Source organism: Quercus suber, unplaced genomic scaffold, assembly GCF_002906115.3.
Source record: "Quercus suber isolate HL8 unplaced genomic scaffold, Cork oak 2.0 scaffold_352, whole genome shotgun sequence".
In the NCBI taxonomy this organism is placed as follows: domain Eukaryota; kingdom Viridiplantae; phylum Streptophyta; class Magnoliopsida; order Fagales; family Fagaceae; genus Quercus; species Quercus suber.
Genome location: NW_027069804.1, coordinates 732,675 through 752,420, shown reverse-complemented (window position 1 = coordinate 752,420; position 19,746 = coordinate 732,675). Strand labels below are relative to the sequence as shown.

General features: G+C 35.0%; 2 protein-coding genes across 2 annotated transcripts; one reads left to right on the top strand and one right to left on the bottom strand.

Annotated features, from left to right (window-relative positions):
* Positions 1-1,085: 1,085 nt before the first annotated feature.
* LOC111988289 (putative disease resistance protein RGA3) lies at positions 1,086-10,592 on the bottom strand. The gene is made up of 5 exons (XM_065760084.1): positions 6,875-10,592; positions 6,671-6,740; positions 3,820-4,039; positions 2,006-2,102; positions 1,086-1,775 (listed from the first exon to the last, which is right to left on the bottom strand). Exon 1 carries the CDS (start codon positions 10,512-10,514, stop codon positions 6,891-6,893), a length of 3,624 nt encoding a protein of 1,207 aa, XP_065616156.1. The 5' UTR covers positions 10,515-10,592; the 3' UTR covers positions 1,086-1,775; positions 2,006-2,102; positions 3,820-4,039; positions 6,671-6,740; positions 6,875-6,890.
* A 359-nt stretch (positions 10,593-10,951) lies between these two features.
* LOC111986158 (putative disease resistance protein RGA3) lies at positions 10,952-18,747 on the top strand. Its single transcript, XM_024017781.2, has 6 exons — positions 10,952-14,039; positions 14,171-14,242; positions 16,072-16,291; positions 17,441-17,517; positions 17,961-18,056; positions 18,304-18,747. The coding sequence occupies exon 1, from the start codon at positions 10,952-10,954 to the stop codon at positions 14,021-14,023; it is 3,072 nt and encodes a 1,023-aa protein (XP_023873549.2). The 3' UTR covers positions 14,024-14,039; positions 14,171-14,242; positions 16,072-16,291; positions 17,441-17,517; positions 17,961-18,056; positions 18,304-18,747.
* Positions 18,748-19,746: the final 999 nt, after the last annotated feature.

The following is a 19,746-nucleotide window of genomic DNA, read 5'->3' as shown; positions in this document are numbered from 1 at the left end:
CATTATGTCATTAGTCCAAATCAAGCAGCCTTTATTTAGAGGGGAATTGGAAAAGGGTAGTCATATGCTCACTGCAATTGTATTTCCAAAGCCATTTCAAAGAGAGATTGCAGGGTCAACAATGTCCCCCAGATGTACTGTTTACTTCAACGTTTGTTTGAACTGCTGCTTCTTAGGGATTCATAAACTATGACAAGGGGATGAATCTTTTCTTGCTATATAGAATGTTTTGGAAACGTTTTACCTATGGTCTAGGCTTCAAGTTAATCCAGCCAAGAGCAACATATTTTACATGTAGGAAAACACAGTAGCATTTTATACTAGAACCATGCTCCTAAGAAGATATTTGATAATAGGAAGATTACTTGCAGAATGCAGAACTCTAGTTGAAAAAATTTCTTAAAAATAATTCTTTTTTACTGTCTTGAATTTCAGTAACTTTTGATTGTCCATATTGTATTGTATAGGAGCACGTAGAAATAAAAGAAGGCTAAAAATGGAGCGAATAAGTTCCATGCAAGTTCCAACAATCTCAAATCTAAGAGGATAAAAATTAAACCAAGTTTAAAATTGGAATTTGCAGTTTCACTTTAGCACCATGCAATTCTAAATAGACTAATTTTGCTTCTAAGAGAGGGACACATGCAATACACAATTCATTTATACAAATTGACAGTGCACTACAAATTCCAATTGTATTAACAAGAAAGCAGGAAACATCATTGACAAGATGGTTCACTAGATACAACATGTTACAAGAAAAGCTCACCAATTTGAAAAGCAAAATGATTTTTATTGCTTAAATTCCTTCAGTTTTTTGAGATGTCGAATTTATTTCAAGAGGATTTTTTTCATTATCGTAAAAGTTGTACCCTGTGCACAAAGCTCTCACTTTTGCAGGGTCTGAGAGAAGTCATGGTAAGCATCTTTATCCCCAGTTGTTAAAAAAACAATAATAATAAGAAGAAGAAAAGAATTACTCAATATTAATTGGAATACAAGTACAAAGAGCACCCTGATTATAATCAAATCCAAGTAGCGAAAGTTAGTTGATCCACCAAAAAAAAAAATGTCACACAAAGCTGGACACTCAAATCATAAACTTTGAAGAAGAAATGAAATATTCGATACAATACTCAACATGCTGAAAATTGGAAATTCAACTTTCTTGACGAAATGAAAAGATACATTCAATTGTCCTCATATATGTAGCAAAACTGTCGAAGATGACTAATACTTCTCCACAAGGATAGCTACTTAATAATACTCTTTGATCAGTGATTCACCAACGATTAGATTGATGAATAATCTCCCCAAAATCTGCTCTTTGATAAGCAAATCACCACCGACTATAGGTGGCAATCCAAACAGGCACCAATGTGGTGTAATGTTGCCAAGCACAGAGGAAGGCAGTTGATGATAAAGGCCATGATGAAAGGGACCCCAACTAACATAGGGCCCTTTTTATGATATGTGATCGCTAAATTTTATGCTAATGTAGAAAGATTGTTGGGAAACTGATACTATAACATGAACACACACCTAGCCTCTGCACAAAATGTAAGTGCTCAAGTCTCATATATGTAATTGCCCATGGCTTGGAATATTGTGGTATCCTAAGCAGCCTTACGTAGAATTGAAAGACTACTTCAAGGATGACTAATACCATGCTATGTAGAGATAACAGCACACCGAAAGAGGTTCTTTGTTGTGGAAGTCTCAAAAGCCATCTCAACAGAGCAAGCCCCAATTTGCCTTGCACTTGAAGTTGTCAACTGAAAAACAAATTTAAAAATTTGTAAGACTTTTGCAGATGATGTCAACTGAAGTGAGGCGTATTACTCAATCTATTGAAACATGACGCTTCATTTTTGTAGAGTCATCTTTAATTTTGCCACACTCTCCTCTGTGTTATATACAGAAACACATAAATTGAAAGCTCTTAAAAGAAAGCAACGAAAAAAGAGCAAAACTGATCAAGATAGAAGTTGAAGGATTTAAGAACCTGTGCAGCTAATGGGGTGAGATCCTTCTGGTCCAGGTTAGAATATTTGGGGCACCAGCAATCTTATGATCCATTACTGCCTCCTCAATTCATGTTTCTGATAGTTTGAGAAAGAAAAAGTGGCAAAGTATTCATCATACATTTTAGAAACATGAAATTCCCACATGATTATAGCTAAATAATTAAATTAAGCAATTTAAATCTCTTCTATACATCTGGTGTACTAGGGTTGTGCCCTTTTTGTACTTTTTTAACAAAATGCTTACTTGTTAAAAATAAATGTATATAGTCAAATCAAGTAGTTTTGGCTACCAAATGTGTCAAAACAATAGAAAAGAGGGAACCGAAATGGAATATATATCACCACATTGTTTAGGATTATAGCATGCACATAAATTGAATAGTATCAATACTTAAGCCTTATAGTTTAGTGTTGCAATCCATTCTAAAGTAGTTAGATTTTTTTTTTTTTTAATTTATAAAATTAAAAAAAAAAAAACATTTAAAGAGATGAATAAAGAAAAAGAAGAAAACAAAGAACATGATGATATTTGATAGCTTGTGAAGGATGCAGCTTAATTAGTATACCTATAGAATCTTAGGTATATTTCTTCAGCAAAAGGATATTTATCTCTGTCCCATCATATGGTTTTTCTTTTTCCTTCCTGCAGAAATATGGGATTTTAGCCATCATATACCTATTCAATCCTTGTATCTTTCTAGTAAGTGGGATAACTGGAGATTCACAATCTCCTTAAAGTGGTGAGAGTGCGACGCAACTATAGCCCTTAATTAGGGCAATGATACCATACTATGGCATCTGAGATTACAAGGATTCAACTGAGATGAGCTTGTTGGTCACTTCAAGAAAGCATTGAACTAGAACAAAATTGAAAGTGAAGTTGTGAACATATTTGCAGAGTAATAGATGTTGAAATCACTCAACAAGAGACCCCAGATTTGGATAACATGAAAGTCATGAAAATGACTTAGTTATTGGTGTATGATTTGGTTCTTAAATATAGAACTACATCTCCAGGGAAGATTCCTTTTGGGAAAATTGAGAAAATCTAGGTACCTTAAATTAATATTTGGCCAACCAGTGACATGTAAAATTTTAAGGAAGTGATTTTCAAATTATCCTAATAGGAAAGTTGAGAGACACTTTGACATTGGGTAACACTTTTTTCCTGGAACCAAATCACTAGATCATTCCCACCCACTTCTATATGTATGTTAAGGCAAACATTTACAATTATTTTCAACTATTTTACTTTCTACCAACTGCATCTTTGAGTTGGTTTGACACATGCACTTATGGCACTGGAGTCCTTCCTTTGAATTGATTAATCATTTAGCGGTCCATAATTTTAGCTTCCAAATTACAAAAAAGGCTAACACATAGAACTAGTTTGAAATGCGTAATTTCACATACTGCATAGATTTCTGGTTATAATTACAAAGGAAACAATCTTCAATTCAAACAGAAACTTCTACACAAAACTATCAAAAATTGGAAACAACTTCCGCTCATTTTTGTAAGAAAATGCATGTCTTTTAGTATTAGAAAAGAATATAATCAAGGTCAAGTGGTAAAGAGTAGGACTATATAAAGCTACTCCTCCGTTGGTGAGATCAGCACTGGATAATATAGAACCAGCCAATTAAACCATATATTATTAGATGAGTGGCACATTACCTTCTAAATAATCTACAAGAAGAATGTTGATATGGTTTCCTATGTAGTCTCTTGGAAATTGGCACAAAAATGATAAGGTAAGAATAACTAAAATGGTCTACAAGAATTGGCTTACCTCTGCATCGCTTTGCAGCAAGTTACTCCATCTTTGGGACATTTAATAAAACTCCTTCTCTTACTTGTCTTGGCTCAACCGTCCTTACCCATACTACATCTCTTTGACTTAAAGAACTCCAGGAACTCTATCCATCCATCACACAATGAACCATACTTTTAGTGATTAAACTCATTAAAGAAAATAACGTGTGCAATGTGGCCCAATGCTTGGACAGAGGCTGCACAACAAAAAGTTAAGAACCAAAGACTATGGCTTTAGGAGGTAGAGAAATAGACAAAACACCAACCACATAGAAAATGAAAAGTTCCTAAACTTGGCTGCTGCTTTGAGCATTAATAAATCATCATAAAACAATAGGTAGAGAAGTATCCTGAATAAAGTAAGAAAAATGAAGGTATCCTCAAGTCTTAACAAGTATTTAAGCAAAAGAAAAATCTTTATTAGTCCTTTTAAATTTAGTAACTGGTAAAAAATCCAATCCAATTTAATTGATCTCTGTATTCTTTTTTTAATTTTCTGAACGAGCTATTATTCTGACTTTAAAGTTAGTCTTCAGATAGGAAGCAGATAAATATTTCAGTTGAATCATGACAACAACAAAAAAACTATTTTAAGTCATTGGTTAGACAATGCAATTTCAGAACTAACCATTGCTTTATTAGCTTTAAACTTTAAAGTTGTACCCAACGCACAAAACCCCCACTTTTGGGGGTGTTTGGGAAAGGTGAACTAGAACCACGACCTAACACTTTTTTTTATATATAAAAGAGCATACCTTCCCGATAAGCATGATTCATGCAATGTATTTTGATAAATAGTTCTATCTGATGGAAATTTAGACCCCTTAAAACAACAATTGGATTAACCTAGTGAATTAGCCAAGTGATTAACTTAGTCATATTATGCAAATCTAGGTTAAATATAATTAAACAATCATATCAAATATATAAAGCAACGGAAAATAAAAGAACACAAGATATGATGACCCAGGAAACCACACGATAAAAATCTGGGGAGGATTTGACCTAGTTATCCTCAAGGTAAACCTGAATCTACTATGAAAGAATCGAAGTTCATACAAAAGGACTTACAAGCTCCCCGCTTGACTTCCTAATGCTACCCACTAGTAGAACTTACTGACACGACCACGTGCAAGCTCCGAATCCACGGACTCCTTCTTTCTTGGATTCTTTAATCAGCTACAAGCTCCCCGCTTGTTTTTCTTTAAACTCCAATGGTAGCAACTGAGTTGATCATCAAAATGTTGAAGTAATCTCTACCTTGAAAACCCTAAAATTTGTGTAAAGGAAAGCTCCTCTATATCTCACAAGAGATTTACACAAAACAGCAAAGTATGAGTAACAATACAATAGGAACAACTCTCAAAACGTGGCTAGGGTTTTGCCTTATATATCTTGGGTAAAAACATAAAACCCTAAACGTTTAATGAGATAGGGCTGAGTTGGAAATTCTGCAGAAAAAACAATCTGGCTGACTTTCGATCGATCGAGTCTATTCTTCAATCGATCATGCCAGGCCGAAAGTCACAAAGACTTCTGCAGCCACTTGATTCCAACTTTAAAATAATTAATCAACCAGCCTAAACAAGACTAAACATATTGTTTTGATCATAGTTTGCCAACATTACACATTAGAGTTCTAAATACATTAAATCCTAAGTCTTTAGAACCTAACACTATCTACACAAGTAATTGAAGCATTAAGAAGCCTCTCTTAAAAAAGAAACGTTTATAGCAAAAGAACCAAAAAGAAAAAAAGCATAATGACATAATTTTTTGAAAAAAATAAAATGAACTTTTCCTTTTTGGCAGGCAAGGACGAGAAGGTAAGAACATTCAACAGAGTATAATTTTAAAGAAATATTTGAAGAGGAAAGGAAGATTGCAAGCAGCTGCAGGAGGCAGACAAAGCCCAAAATAAGAAAAAAGCACTAGGAAGGCAAAAAATTTCTAGTTGTGTACTGCTCTGAGCATTAGAAACCTTGGATATAAAAACAGATAAAGAAGAAATAGTCCTGAAAGCACCAACAGTTTGTTCAAAATGTTTGAACAAGCTCAAAATCTAATTAGAAATTTTTAGTCAGAAGGAGACTATCTATGAATTTGTTGTTTTTATGTATCAGCTCATATGAGACTTTTTGTAAATTAATTGGGAAATTATAGATACCATCCCAGTGGTATACTCTTAAAACAAGAATCTACAGTGTGCTTTGTTTTGTGACACTTACCCCCCCCCCCCTCCCCTAATAGTTTGCTCTATAGACATTTCCGGTTATCTTCAACAAAATTTGATGATGTGGCAAATGAACTTACAAGAAAAGAATTGATAAAAAGAACATTCTACCCCAATTTACTTTGATGAGCAGTTAGTCAAGTAGGGGAAAAATAGAAGCTGTAGCGCGTTCACATTGTCTTAACAGCATTAGTTTGTTAGTCCATTACTAAACAAAAGGTAGGTAAGTGTCACAAAATAAAACATGAGATAGTTGCTTGTTTTAAGGGTATTCCACAGGGGTGGCATCTGTAATTGCCTAAATTAGTTTTAGTAGATCTACAATGGAAACTTTTATAGCTCCACCACCACCCTCAAAGTATAAACCAAGTCTGCAGTGTTAGCCATATACGTCATTACATCACCACAGTTTTAGCCTTTTAGGTACAAAGATATAAATCATTAGAATAAAAAAAAACAAATCAAAGAATTTAAATTGTTCTTTTTTCTTGTCCTAAAAATTTGAAAAGAAGTGTAAAATTAAAATTTTGATGACAAAAACAAAAAAGGAACAAAAGAAACAGAATTAAAAATAAAAAATAAAAAAGGTTATTACCTCCGAATTCTTGTCATATTGCATAATTGCAGTTTTTGAATAGGGTCTAAATTTTGAGCCCGTCCGTTCCCTGCATAAGGAGTCATATGACTGAGAAGTCCCCAGAATATCACAACCCTCAACAAGCATAAAGAAGAAGAGAAACAGTAAAGCATCCTTATTTTATTGTCTATGAAAAATTGTGATTAAAAGATAGATGTTCACCTAAAGAACTTGTTTCTCACTGCTTCGAATAATGCAGTTTCACGTTTAGGACATGAGCAATCTTGGGCCAATCTTCACCTATTTGCCGCTGGCATCTTTGCAGTAAAATGGGACAATCAATAATTTTCAGTAATTCTAAAGAGGTGAGATCCCGAATCCCTTGAGGCAATGATGTCAGGTTATGGCATTTGTCAATTACAAGACCTCTTAGTGATGTGAGGTTGCCCATCGACTCAGGTAAAGCCATCAAATTAGGACAACTTTCAATTGTCAGACATTCTAAAGAGGTGAGATTGCAAATTTCTTGAGACAGTGACGTCAAATTGGGCCATTGCCCAATTGTAAGCACACGTAGTAATGTGAGGTTATCTATGGACTCAGGTAAAGCCATCAAATTAGGACAATTTTTAATCTTAAAAATTTGCAAGGAGGAGATATTGCAAATCTCTTCAGGCAGTGACGTTTGATTGGAGCATCCAGAAATTGAAAGATGATGTAGTGATGTGAGGTTGCCTATCCACTCTGGTATAGCCATTAAATCATTACAATTAAGAATTTCGAGTTTTTGAAGAGTGGTAACATGTTGAAGCCCATCTGGTAGAGACACCAATTTTGGAGTTCCCCAAAAACACAGAGAATGGAGGCTCCGAAGGCCTTGCCATTGCATGCCATCATCTTCGTCATTTACCAGAGCCAGCTCATTGCAGTCCACTATTTTCATCTCTTGAAGTGAGGTGAGATATTGAATACCTCTACAAGGAAGAGACATAAGACCATGGCATTCATAAATGAAGAGTCTCCGAAGAGAAACGAGGTTCTGTAGCCACTTCGTTGGAAGAGATTCTAAATCGTTAACCCCTTTTAAATCCAAAAACTCTAATTCAGAGAGAGGAAAGTAGTATGAGGAGGTTGTTGATGTTGATGGTCTCTGTGTATTCATTGTTTGCTGCAATACCTTCGAGCTAGCTTCCCACAATTTCAACTTTACTAGATATGGAAATAGGGGCATGAAAGTAAGATTAGGGCAATCTTCAATCTCCAATTTAGAGAGACGAGGAAATGATGGCAGCAACAGATGGCCTGGCCCATCATTATCATCTTTCCTCCACCATCCCTTCAGATTAGGGCATTTCTCTATTTCGAGAGAAAATAATGATGGGAAGAACGTTGTTATTGAGTAACCTAACACATTACTAACAATGTCTTCTGATATGTATTGAAGTGCTTCCATATTTCTAAGACGGACAGAGTTGAGAAAAGGGAGTTGATTTAATGGTGGGAGGTGGTGGCATCTACAATTACACCACAATTGCAAATCGACAAGATTAGTGAGAGAAGAGACCCAACTTGGAATTGTAACACCCATATAAGACGATAATTTCAACACATTAAGATTTGGATGTGGCTGGAGACCTTCTAGTGACATTTCATCGTAACATTCGGTTTCTCCAACCAACTCTGAGTTCCACCATAAGTCCAGTTGGTGAAGATGTTGTTTCTCCTTCATATTTGCAGCTTTACATTCCATCATGTCATCTTTTCCATGTCCTAGATTCATAATCCACAGGTTTCCTCCCAAATTGCTCAGCTTATTCAATTCACTAAGCCCACCACTAGCCCTGGCCTTGACACCTTCGTCTCTCACAACAAAATATGGTAGTATCTCAAGAGAAGTCAAATTTCCGAGTCCGTAAGGCATATGAGTCAGTTTATAACAACCAGAAATATCTAGATGCCTAAGATTGACCAGATTTTTAGTGTCCTGGGGTAATTCTCTAAGCGCACTACAATTCTTGAGATTCAGTGTTTGCAAATTCAGCAGCATGACAATGGAATTAGGGAGAATTTTAATGTACCGATTTTCGGAAACATCAAGATATCTTAAATGCTTCAATTTCCCAATTGAACTCGGCATTTTTTTTAACCATAGATTGCTCAAATCTAGTGTGCGCGAATACTTAAGATTTGAAATGAGTGCATTACAAGTAAAGTCACACCCTCCTCTATGTCCAAGAACTGTTCGTATCCTCTTTCCTTCAAATTTGATGATTGGAAACTGCGTTGATGAATCCAAAAGATTAAATGATACATGACGAACATTTTCACCAATATTTTCCTCAGTTGAATGTAATACAGTACATTCTGTTCCAGCCACAGAGATTGCAAGATCATGCATGAGATCATGCATTTTGCACCATATATTGCCCCAGTAATCCTTTTCAACATCTTGGAAGAATGACCTCCAAAGTAATAACCTGAAGTACTCTCTACCAACATCCTTAACACGTTGCTTTGGATTCGATAACTTAATAAAACCTTGCGCTGCCCAAAGATCAATCAATGTCCCCACATGAATCTTGTAATCTTTTGGAAACAATTTACAATAAGCAAAACATTGTTTTAAGTATGATGGTAGATGATCATAACTCAACTTAAGTGTTGATAAAATATTATTTTCTTCTCCTTGAGTTATTTTTGAGAGTTCATAATTCTTGAAAGACCGCCACTCATTTTCAGAAGTTTTGGAGCGTAACAAGCTTGCTATTGTTCTTATGGCAAGAGGCACCCCAACACATTTTTCCAAAATCTCCTTTCCCAGGCTAATAAAGGCTTGGTTCTTTGGCAGCTGGCCTTCTCCAAATGCAACTTTTTCAAACAAATTCCAAGCCTTTTCTACAGGTAGGCCTCGTAGAGCATACCATGAAGTTGCCCCTGTTATGCTTGCCACCATTTCAGAACGAGTGGTTACAACTATCCTGCTTCCCCTTGCACCTACCATTAATAAATTTTTCAAGAGAAGCCATTTAGTATTGTCCTCATTCCACATATCATCCAAGACAAGCAAGTACTTTTTTCCACTAAGTTTTTCCCGAAGCTGATTTTGCAGCATCTCAAAGCTTTCTTTAAGTCTCTCATCTGTCAACTGTTCTAAAATTTCTTTAACAATTCGTTTTACATCAAAGATTTCAGAGATACAAACCCAAAGTTTTAGCTCAAAATTTTTGTTGACACTTTGATCATTGTAAACCAGTTGAGCTAGTGAGGTTTTCCCTAATCCTCCAATACCAACAATAGGAATGATAGAAATATTCTCTACAACATTGTCATCAAAAAGAAGTTCGATAATCACTTCCTTATCATTCTCTCTCCCAACAACTTCATCTTCAAGAACAAAAGAATAAGTTTCTCTGTCCCTACTCATGACTTGTGGCTCAATGAAGCTTTGAATAAAGTGGAAATCCTCCTTATCTTTTGCAATGGCATTTAGTCTCTCCCTAATTGCTTTTATTTGACGACCCATCTTAGGACTAAAAGCAATACGATTAGAACTGGAAGAGAAAATGCGTACCTTCTTCTTTCTCATCACCTTGTGCCGCAAAACTTGGGTTGAGAAATCATCCAGGAAGTCATCAGCATCATGGAGAACATCTTTGAGCTTTCTGAGCCAATCTTTGATCTGATGATTATGAGAACTCTGCTTTTCTGCATCAAGAATCACAGCTTGGATTGTGGAAACTGTGCTTGTTAGTTTTTCAATCTCAGTTTGAACACCGAAGGCCAGTTTGACCTCTGGGAGAGTGAAGGAACCCAGCAGTTCAAGGACTTTGCCGGCGAGGTGGAATAAAGCTCCTTCCGCCATAGTTTTTGTTTCTTTCAGGAATATTATTAAGATCAGATGGGTTTGTGAAATAGTGAAAGTGATGAGAGAATCTGTGCTGTGTTCTTCAGCTTATAATTGCAACATCACTATTTATATGCTTTACGCTTTACACTACACTTTAGAGTAATCTACTAATCTTGTTGACCACTTTCCTCGTACTTTTTGACCTTTGTCACTGTACGAATTATTTTGATTTTTAACGTTACTTATAGTTTTCTACCCAAAAAAAAAAAAACAAATGTTCCTTATCATTATGACTGTGAATCTTTTTTGTCGATGCCTATGCTAATGTGTTAATACGTGTTTGGTTGGTTCAATTTTTTTTTTTTTTTTTTTAACTTGTAGTTTTTTACCCAAAATTTTTTTTTAAAAAAACAAATGTTCCTTATCATTATGACTGTGAATCTTTTTTGTCGATGCCTATGTTATGTGTTTTTATTGGAGGATTAGGGAAAACCTCACTAGCTCAACTGGTTTACAATGATCAAAGTGTCAACAAAAATTTTGAGCTAAAACTTTGGGTTTGTATCTCTGAAATCTTTGATGTAAAACGAATTGTTAAAGAAATTTTAGAACAGTTGACAGATGAGAGACTTAAAGAAAGCTTTGAGATGCTGCAAAATCAGCTTCGGGAAAAACTTAGTGGAAAAAAGTACTTGCTTGTCTTGGATGATATGTGGAATGAGGACAATACTAAATGGCTTCTCTTGAAAAATTTATTAATGGTAGGTGCAAGGGGAAGTAGGATAGTTGTAACCACTCGTTCTGAAATGGTGGCAAGCATAACAGGGGCAACTTCATGGTATGCTCTACGAGGCCTACCTGTAGAAAAGGCTTGGAATTTGTTTGAAAAAGTTGCATTTGGAGAAGGCCAGCTGCCAAAGAACCAAGCCTTTATTAGCCTGGGAAAGGAGATTTTGGAAAAATGTGTTGGGGTGCCTCTTGCCATAAGAACAATAGCAAGCTTGTTACGCTCCAAAACTTCTGAAAATGAGTGGCGGTCTTTCAAGAATTATGAACTCTCAAAAATAACTCAAGGAGAAGAAAATAATATTTTATCAACACTTAAGTTGAGTTATGATCATCTACCATCATACTTAAAACAATGTTTTGCTTATTGTAAATTGTTTCCAAAAGATTACAAGATTCATGTGGGGACATTGATTGATCTTTGGGCAGCGCAAGGTTTTATTAAGTTATCGAATCCAAAGCAACGTGTTAAGGATGTTGGTAGAGATTACTTCAGGTTATTACTTTGGAGGTCATTCTTCCAAGATGTTGAAAAGGATTACTGGGGCAATATATGGTGCAAAATGCATGATCTCATGCATGATCTTGCAATCTCTGTGGCTGGAACAGAATGTACTGTATTACATTCAGCTGAGGAAAATATTGGTGAAAATGTTCGTCATGTATCATTAAATCTTTTGGATTCGTCGATGCAGTTTCCAATCATCAAGTTTGAAGGAAAGAGGATACGAACGGTTCTTGGACATAGAAGAGGGCATGACTTTCCTTGTAATGTGCTTGTTTCAAATCTTAAGTATTCACGCACACTAGATTTGAGCTATCTACGGCCACGAAAAATGCTGAGTTCAATTGGGAAATTGAAGCATTTAAGATATCTTGATGTTTCTGAAAATGATCGCCTTAAAATTCTCCCTAATTCCATTGTCATGCTGCTGAATTTGCAAACACTGAAACTCAAGAATTGTCGTGCACTTAGAGAATTACCCCGGGACACTAAAAATCTGGTCAATCTTAGGCATCTAGATATTTCTGGTTGTTATAAACTGACTCATATGCCTTACGGACTCGGAAATTTGACTTCTCTTGAGATACTACCATATTTTGTTGTGAGAGACGGAGGTGTCAAGGCCAGGGCTAGTGGTGGGCTTAGTGAATTAAATAAGCTGAGCAATTTGGGAGGAAACCTGTGGATTACGAATCTAGGACATGGAAAAGATGACGTGATGGAATGTAAAGCTGCAAATATGAAGGAGAAACAACATCTTCACCAACTGCAATTATGGTGGAACTCAGAGTTGGTTGGAGAAACCGAATGTTACGATGAAATGTCACTAGAAGGTCTCCAGCCACATCCAAATCTTAATGTGTTGGAATTATCGTTTTATATGGGTGTTACAATTCCAAGTTGGGTCTCTTCTCTCACTAATCTTGTCGATTTGCAATTGTGGGGTAATTGTAGATGCCACCACCTCCCACCATTAAATCAACTCCCTTTTCTCAACTCTGTCTGTCTTAGAAATATGGAAGCACTTCAATACATATCGGAAGACATTGTTAGTAATGTGTTAGGTCACTCAATAACAATGTTCTTCCCATCATTATTTTCTCTCAAAATAAAGAAATGCCCTAATCTGAAGGGATGGTGGAGGAAAGATGATAATGATGGGCCAGGCCATCTGTTGCTGCCATCATTTCCTCGTCTCTCTAAATTGGAGATTGAAGATTGCCCCAATCTTACTTTCATGCCCTTGTTTCCATATCTTAAAGTAGAGCTGAAATTGTGGGAAGCTAGCTTGAAGGTATTGCAGCAAACAATGAATAAACAGAGACCATCAACATCAACATCCTCCTCATGCTACTTTCCTCTCTCTGAATTAGAGTTTCTGGATTTAAGAGGGGTAAATGATTTAGAATCTCTTCCAGAGAAGTGGCTGCAAAACCTCGTTTCTCTTCGGAGACTATTCATTTATGAATGCCGTGGTCTTATGTCTCTTCCTTGTAGAGGTATTCAATATCTCACCTCTCTTCGAGAGATGAAAATAGTGGACTGCAATGAGTTGGCTCTGGTAAATAACGAAGATGATGGCATGCAATGGCAAGGCCTTCAGAGCCTCCATTCTCTGTGTTTTTGGGGAACTCCAAAGTTGGTGTCTCTACCAGATGGGCTTCAACATGTTAACACGATTCAAAAACTCGAAATTCATAATTGTACTGATTTAATGGCTATACCGGAGTGGATAGGCAACCTCACATCACTACATCAACTTGAAATTTCCGGATGCTTCAATTTGACATCATTGCCTCAAGAGATTTGCCATCTCACGACTTTACAAATTCTTAAGATTAAAAATTGTCCTAATTTGATGACTTTACCAGGGTCAATGGATAACCTCACGTTACTACAAGCGCTTACAATTACGGAATTCCCCAATCTGACCTCACTGCCTCAAGGGATTCGCAGTCTCACCTCTTTAAAAAGCTTGTCGGTTGACAATTGTCCTCATTTGATGGCTTTACCAGAGTGGATAGGCAACCTCACATCACTGGAACAGCTTATAATTTGCAACTGCCTTAATCTGACATCATTGCCTCAAGGGATTCATGATCTCCCCTCTTTACAACTGCTGATGATTACTGGTTGTCCCATTTTACAAGCAAGATGCCAGTGGGAAATAGGTGAAGATTGGCCCAAGATTTCTCATGTTCCATCCTTGAGATTGGATGATTATGGGTGGTGAGAAACAAGTTGTTCAAGTATGTGTCTATCTGTTAATCACAATTTTTCATAGAAAATAAAATAAGGACGCTTTTAGCATTTTTCTTCTTTATGTTTTTGAGAGTTGTGATATTTTGGGGACTTCTCAGTTATTTGACTTCTCATGCAGAGAATAGACTTGGGCTTAAAAATTCAGACCTATCCAAAATTTGCAATTGTGCAATATGACAAGAAGTCAGCGGTAATAACGTTTTTCTTTTTCTTTTTTTTAATACTATTTATTTTGTTCCTTTTCCATTCCTGTCGTCAAAATTTTAATTAGACACATTGTTTTTGAAATTTGTAGGACAAGAAAAAAGAACAATGAAAATTCTTTGATTTGTTTTTTTTTATTCTAATGATTTATATCTTTGTACCTAAAACTGTGGTGATGTATTGACATATATGGTTGATAGTGATAATTTCAAAATCAGAGTCAAATAATTATCACTTTGAGGAGATGACTTTACTAGGCAACTAACACTGCAGACTTGGTTTATACTTTGATGGGGAGGTGGGGCTATAATGGTTTCTGTTGTAGATTCTATTAAAACTAATTTAGGCAATTACAGATACTACCCCTGTGGAATACCTTAAAACAAGCAACTATCTCATGTTTTATTTTGACACTTACCTCCCTTGTGTTTAGTAATGGCCTAACAAACTAATGCTGTTAAGACAACGTGAATGCACACAGCTTCTCTTTTTCCCCTACTTGACTAACTGCTCATCAAAGTAAATTGGGGTAGAATGTTCTTTTTATCAATTCTTTTCTAGTAAGTTCATATGCCACATCATCAAATTCTCAATTAATTTACAAATTCTCATATGAGCTAATCCATAAAAACAACAAATTCATTGAAAGTTTCCATCTGATTTTCATTTCCTATCTTCTGACTAAAAATTTCTAATTAGATTTTGAGTTTGTTCAAACATTTTGAACAAAACTTTTGCTGCTTTCTGGTCTGTTTCTTCTTTATCTGTTTTTATATCCAAGGTTTCTAATGCTCAGAGCAGTACACATCTAGGATTTTTTTGCTTTACTAATGATTTTTTTTTTTTTTTTTTTTGGCTTTGTCTACCTCCTACAGCTGCTTGCAATCTTTTTTTTTTTTTTTTTTTTTTTTGGCTTTGTCTACCTCCTACAGCTGCTTGCAATCTTCCTTTCATATTCAAATATTTCTTTGAACTTATATACTCTTTTTGAATATTCTTACCTTCTCGTCCTTGTCCTGCCAAAAAGGAAAAGTTCTTTTTATTTTTTCAAAAAATTATGTCATTATACTTTTTTTCTTTTTGGTTCTTTTTCTATAAACATTTCTTTTTTAAGAGAGGCTTCTTAATGCTTCGATTACTTGTGTAGATAAAACTGTTTATCAAAATACATTGCAAGAATCAGCTTATCATGTAGGTATGCTCTTTTATATATAAACTTTAGAGGTTGAGCCTTAGTGCGATACAAGTGCCTTCCATCAAAAGTGTTAGGTTGTGGTTCTAGTTCACCTTTCCCAAACACCCCCAAAAGTGGGGGTTTTGTGCGTCAGGTACAACTTTAAAGCTAATAAACCAATGGTTAGTTCTGAAATTGCATTGACTAACCAATGACTTAAAATAAATTTTTTTTGTTGTTGTCATGATTCAACTGAAATATTTGTTTGCTTCCTCACATGTTTATCTGAAGAATAACTTTAAAGTCAAAGAAGAATAGCCCGTTCAGAAAATTTAAAAAAAAAAAAAAAAAAAAAGAATACAGAGATCAATTAAATTGGATTGGATTTTTTACAAGTTACTAAATTTAAAAGGACTACTTAAGATTTTTCTTTTGATTAAATACTTGTTAAGACTTGAGGATACCTTCATTTTTCTTACTTTATTCAGGATACTTCTGTACCTATTGTTTTATGATGATTTATTAATGCTCAAAGCAGCAGCCAAGTTTAGGAACTTTTCATTTTCTATGTGGTTGGTGTTTTGTCTATTTCTCTACCTCCTAAAGCCATAGTCTTTGGTTCTTAACTTTTTGTTGTGCAGCCTCTGTCCAAGCATTGGGCCACATTGCACATGTTATTTTCTTTAATGAGTTTAATCACTACAAGTATGGGGCATTGTGTGATGGATGGATGGAGTTGCTGGAGTTCTTTAAGTCAAAGAGATGTAGTATGGGGAAGGACGGTTGAGCCAAGACAGGTAAGAGAAGGAGTTTTATTAAATGTCCCAAAGATGGAGTAACTTGCTGCAAAGCGATGCAGAGGTAAGCCAATTCTTGTAGACCATTTTAGTTATTCTTACCTTATCATTTTTGTGCCAACTTCCAAGAGACTACATAGGAAACCATATCAACATTCTTCTTGTAGATTATTTAGAAGGTAATGTGCCACTCATCTAATAATATATGGTTTAATTGGCTGGTTCTATATTATCCAGTGCTGATCTCACCAAGGGAGGAGCAGCTTGATACAGTCCTACTCTTTACCACTTGCCCTTGATTATATTCTTTTCTAATACTAAAAGACATGCATTTTCTTACAAAAATGAGAAGAAGTTGTTTCCAATTTTTGATAGTTTTGTGTAGATGTTTCTGTTTGAATTGAAGGTTGTTTCTTTTGTAATTATAACCAGAAATCTATGCAGTATGTGAAATTACGCATTTCAAACTAGTTCTATGTGTTAGCCTTTTTTGTGATTTGGAATCTAAAATTAAGGACCACTAAATGATTAATCAATTCAAAGGAAGGACTCCAGTGCCATAAATGCATGTGTCAAACCAACTCAAAGATGCAGTTGGTAGAAAGTAAAATGGTTGAAAATAATTGTAAATGTTTGCCTTAACATACATATAGAAGTGGGTGGGAATGATCTAGTGATTTGTTTCCAGGAAAAAAGTGTTACCCAATGTCAAAGTGTCTCTCAACTTTCCTATTAGGATAATTTGAAAATCACTTGCTTAAAATTTTACATGTCACTGGTTGGCTGAATATTAATTTAAGGTACCTAGATTTTCTAAATTTTCCCAAAAGGAATCTTACCTGGAGATGTAGTTCTATATTTAAGAACCAAATCATACACCAATAACTAAGTCATTTTCATGACTTTCATGTTATCCAAATCTGGGGTCTCTTGTTGAGTGATTTCAACATCTATTACTCTGCAAATATGTTCACAACTTCACTTTCAATTTTGTTCTAGTTCAATGCTTTCTTGGAGTGACCAACTAGCTCATCTCAGTTGAATCCTTGTAATCTCAGTTGCCATAGTATGGTATCATTGCCCTAATTAAGGGCTATGTTTGCGTTGCACTCTCACCACTTTAAGGAGGTTGTGAATCTCTAGTTGTCCCACTTACTAGAAAGATACAAGGATTGAATTGGTATATGATCGCTAAAATCCCATATTTCTGCAGGAAGGAAAAAGAAAAACCATATGATGGGACAGAGATTAATATCCTTTTGCTGAAGAAATATACCTAAGATTCTACAGGTATACTAATTAAGCTGCATCCTTCACAAGCTATCAAATATCAAATACTAATTTTAATTTTTATAAATTTAAAAAAAAAAAATTTCTAACTACTGAGAATGGATTGCAACACTAAACTATAAGGCTTAAGTATTGATACTATTCAATTTATGTGCATGCTATAATCCTAAACAATGTGGTGATTTATATTCCATTTCGGTTCACTCTTTTCTATTGTTTTGACACATTTGGTAGCCAAAACTACTTGATTTGACTATATACATTTGTTTTTAACGAGTAAGCATTTTGTTAAAAAGTACAAAAGGGGCACAACCCTAGTACACCAAATGTATAGAAGAGATTTGATTGCTTAATTTAATTATTTAGCTATAATCATGTGGGAATTTCATGTTTCTAAAATGTATGATGAATACTTTGCCAATTTTTCTTTCTCAAACTATCAGAAACATGAATTGAGGATATGGTAATGGATCATAAGATTGCTAGTGCCCAAATATTCTAACCTGGACCAAAAGGATCTCACCCCATTAGCTGCACAGGTTCTTAAATCCTTCAACTTCTATCTTGATCAGTTTTGCTCTTGTTTTGTTGTTCTCTTTTAAGAGCTTTCAATTTTGTTGAATTTATAAATTATGTGTTTCTGTATATAACACAGAGGAGAGTGTGGCAAAATTAAAGATGACTCTACAAAAATGAAGCATCATCTTTCAATAGATTGAGTAATACGCCCCACTTCAGTTGACATCATCTACAAAAGTCTTACAAATTTTTAAATTTGTTTTTCAGTTGACAACTTCAAGTGCAAGGCAAATTGGGACTTGCTCTGTTGAGATGGCTTTTGAGACTTCCACAACAAAGAACCTCTTTCTGTGTGCTGTTATCTCTACATAGCATGGTATTAGTCATCCTTGAAGTAGTCTTTCTACTCTACGTAAGGCTGCTTAGGATACCACAATATTCCAAGCCATGGGCAATTGCATATATGAGACTTGGAACACTTACATTTTGTGCAGAGGCTAGGTGTGTGTTCATGTTATAGTATCAGTTTCCCAACAATCTTTCTACATTAGCATAAAATTTAGCAATCACATATCATAGAAAGGGCCCTATGTTAGTTGGGGTCCCTTTCATCATGGCCTTTATCATCAACTGCCTTCCTCTGTGCTTGGCAACATTACTCCACATTGGTGCCTATTTGGATTGCCACCTGTAATGGCTGGTGATTCACTGATCAAACTCGTCTAAAACCTCTCTAATAAGTTCAATCTAGTGGTTGGTGAATCACTTATCAAAGATTATTATTAAGTAGCTATCCTTGTGGAGAAGTATTAGTCATCTTCAACAGTTTTGCTATATATATGAGGACAATTGAATGCATTTTTTCATTTCGTTGGGAAAGTTGAATTTCCAATTTTCAGCGTGTTGAGTACTGCATCGAATATTTCATTTCTTCTTCAAAGTTTATGATTTGAGTGTCCAGCTTTGTGTGACATTTTTTTTTTGGTGGATCAACTTATTTTTGCTACTTGGATTTGATTATAATCAGGGTGCTCTTTGTACTTGTATTCCAATTAATATTGAGTAATTCTTTTCTTCTTATTTTATTTTATTTTATTTTTTTTTTTTTTTAACAACTAGGGATAAAGATGCTGACCATGACCTCTCCCAGACCCCGCAAAAGTGGGAGCTTTGTGCACAGGGTACAACTTTTACGATAATGAAAAAAATCCTCTTGAAATAAATTTAGGACCAAAAACCTTTTCAATTCTAGGCCTTTTACTCCTCCTAGGTTCAATCTCATATTCATTAACATCTTTTAACTTGGATGTTGAACATTCAAATTTCTCTTGTTGTTCAAAACCCCCACTATTTTTATATTTAAATGGAAATTTATTTTCAAGAAAAATTGCATCTCTAAATTCAATTATTGTATTATTTGCAATATCATAAAATCTATCAGTTGTGCTATATAAAGAATAACCCAAAAATACACATGTAGAAGCCTTTACCCCAAGTTTAGGTCTTTTGGGATCAGGTAGCCTCACATATGCTAAGCAACCCCAAACTTTGAAAAAATTCAGATTTGGTTTATATTTTTTCCATAATTCAAAAGGAGTTAAAAAAGTCTTTTTATGAGGTACTCTATTGAAAACAAAATTTGTAGTTAAAACAACTTCACTCCAAAAATATTTAGGAGCCCCAGAACTAACAAGCATAGCATTAGTTAAA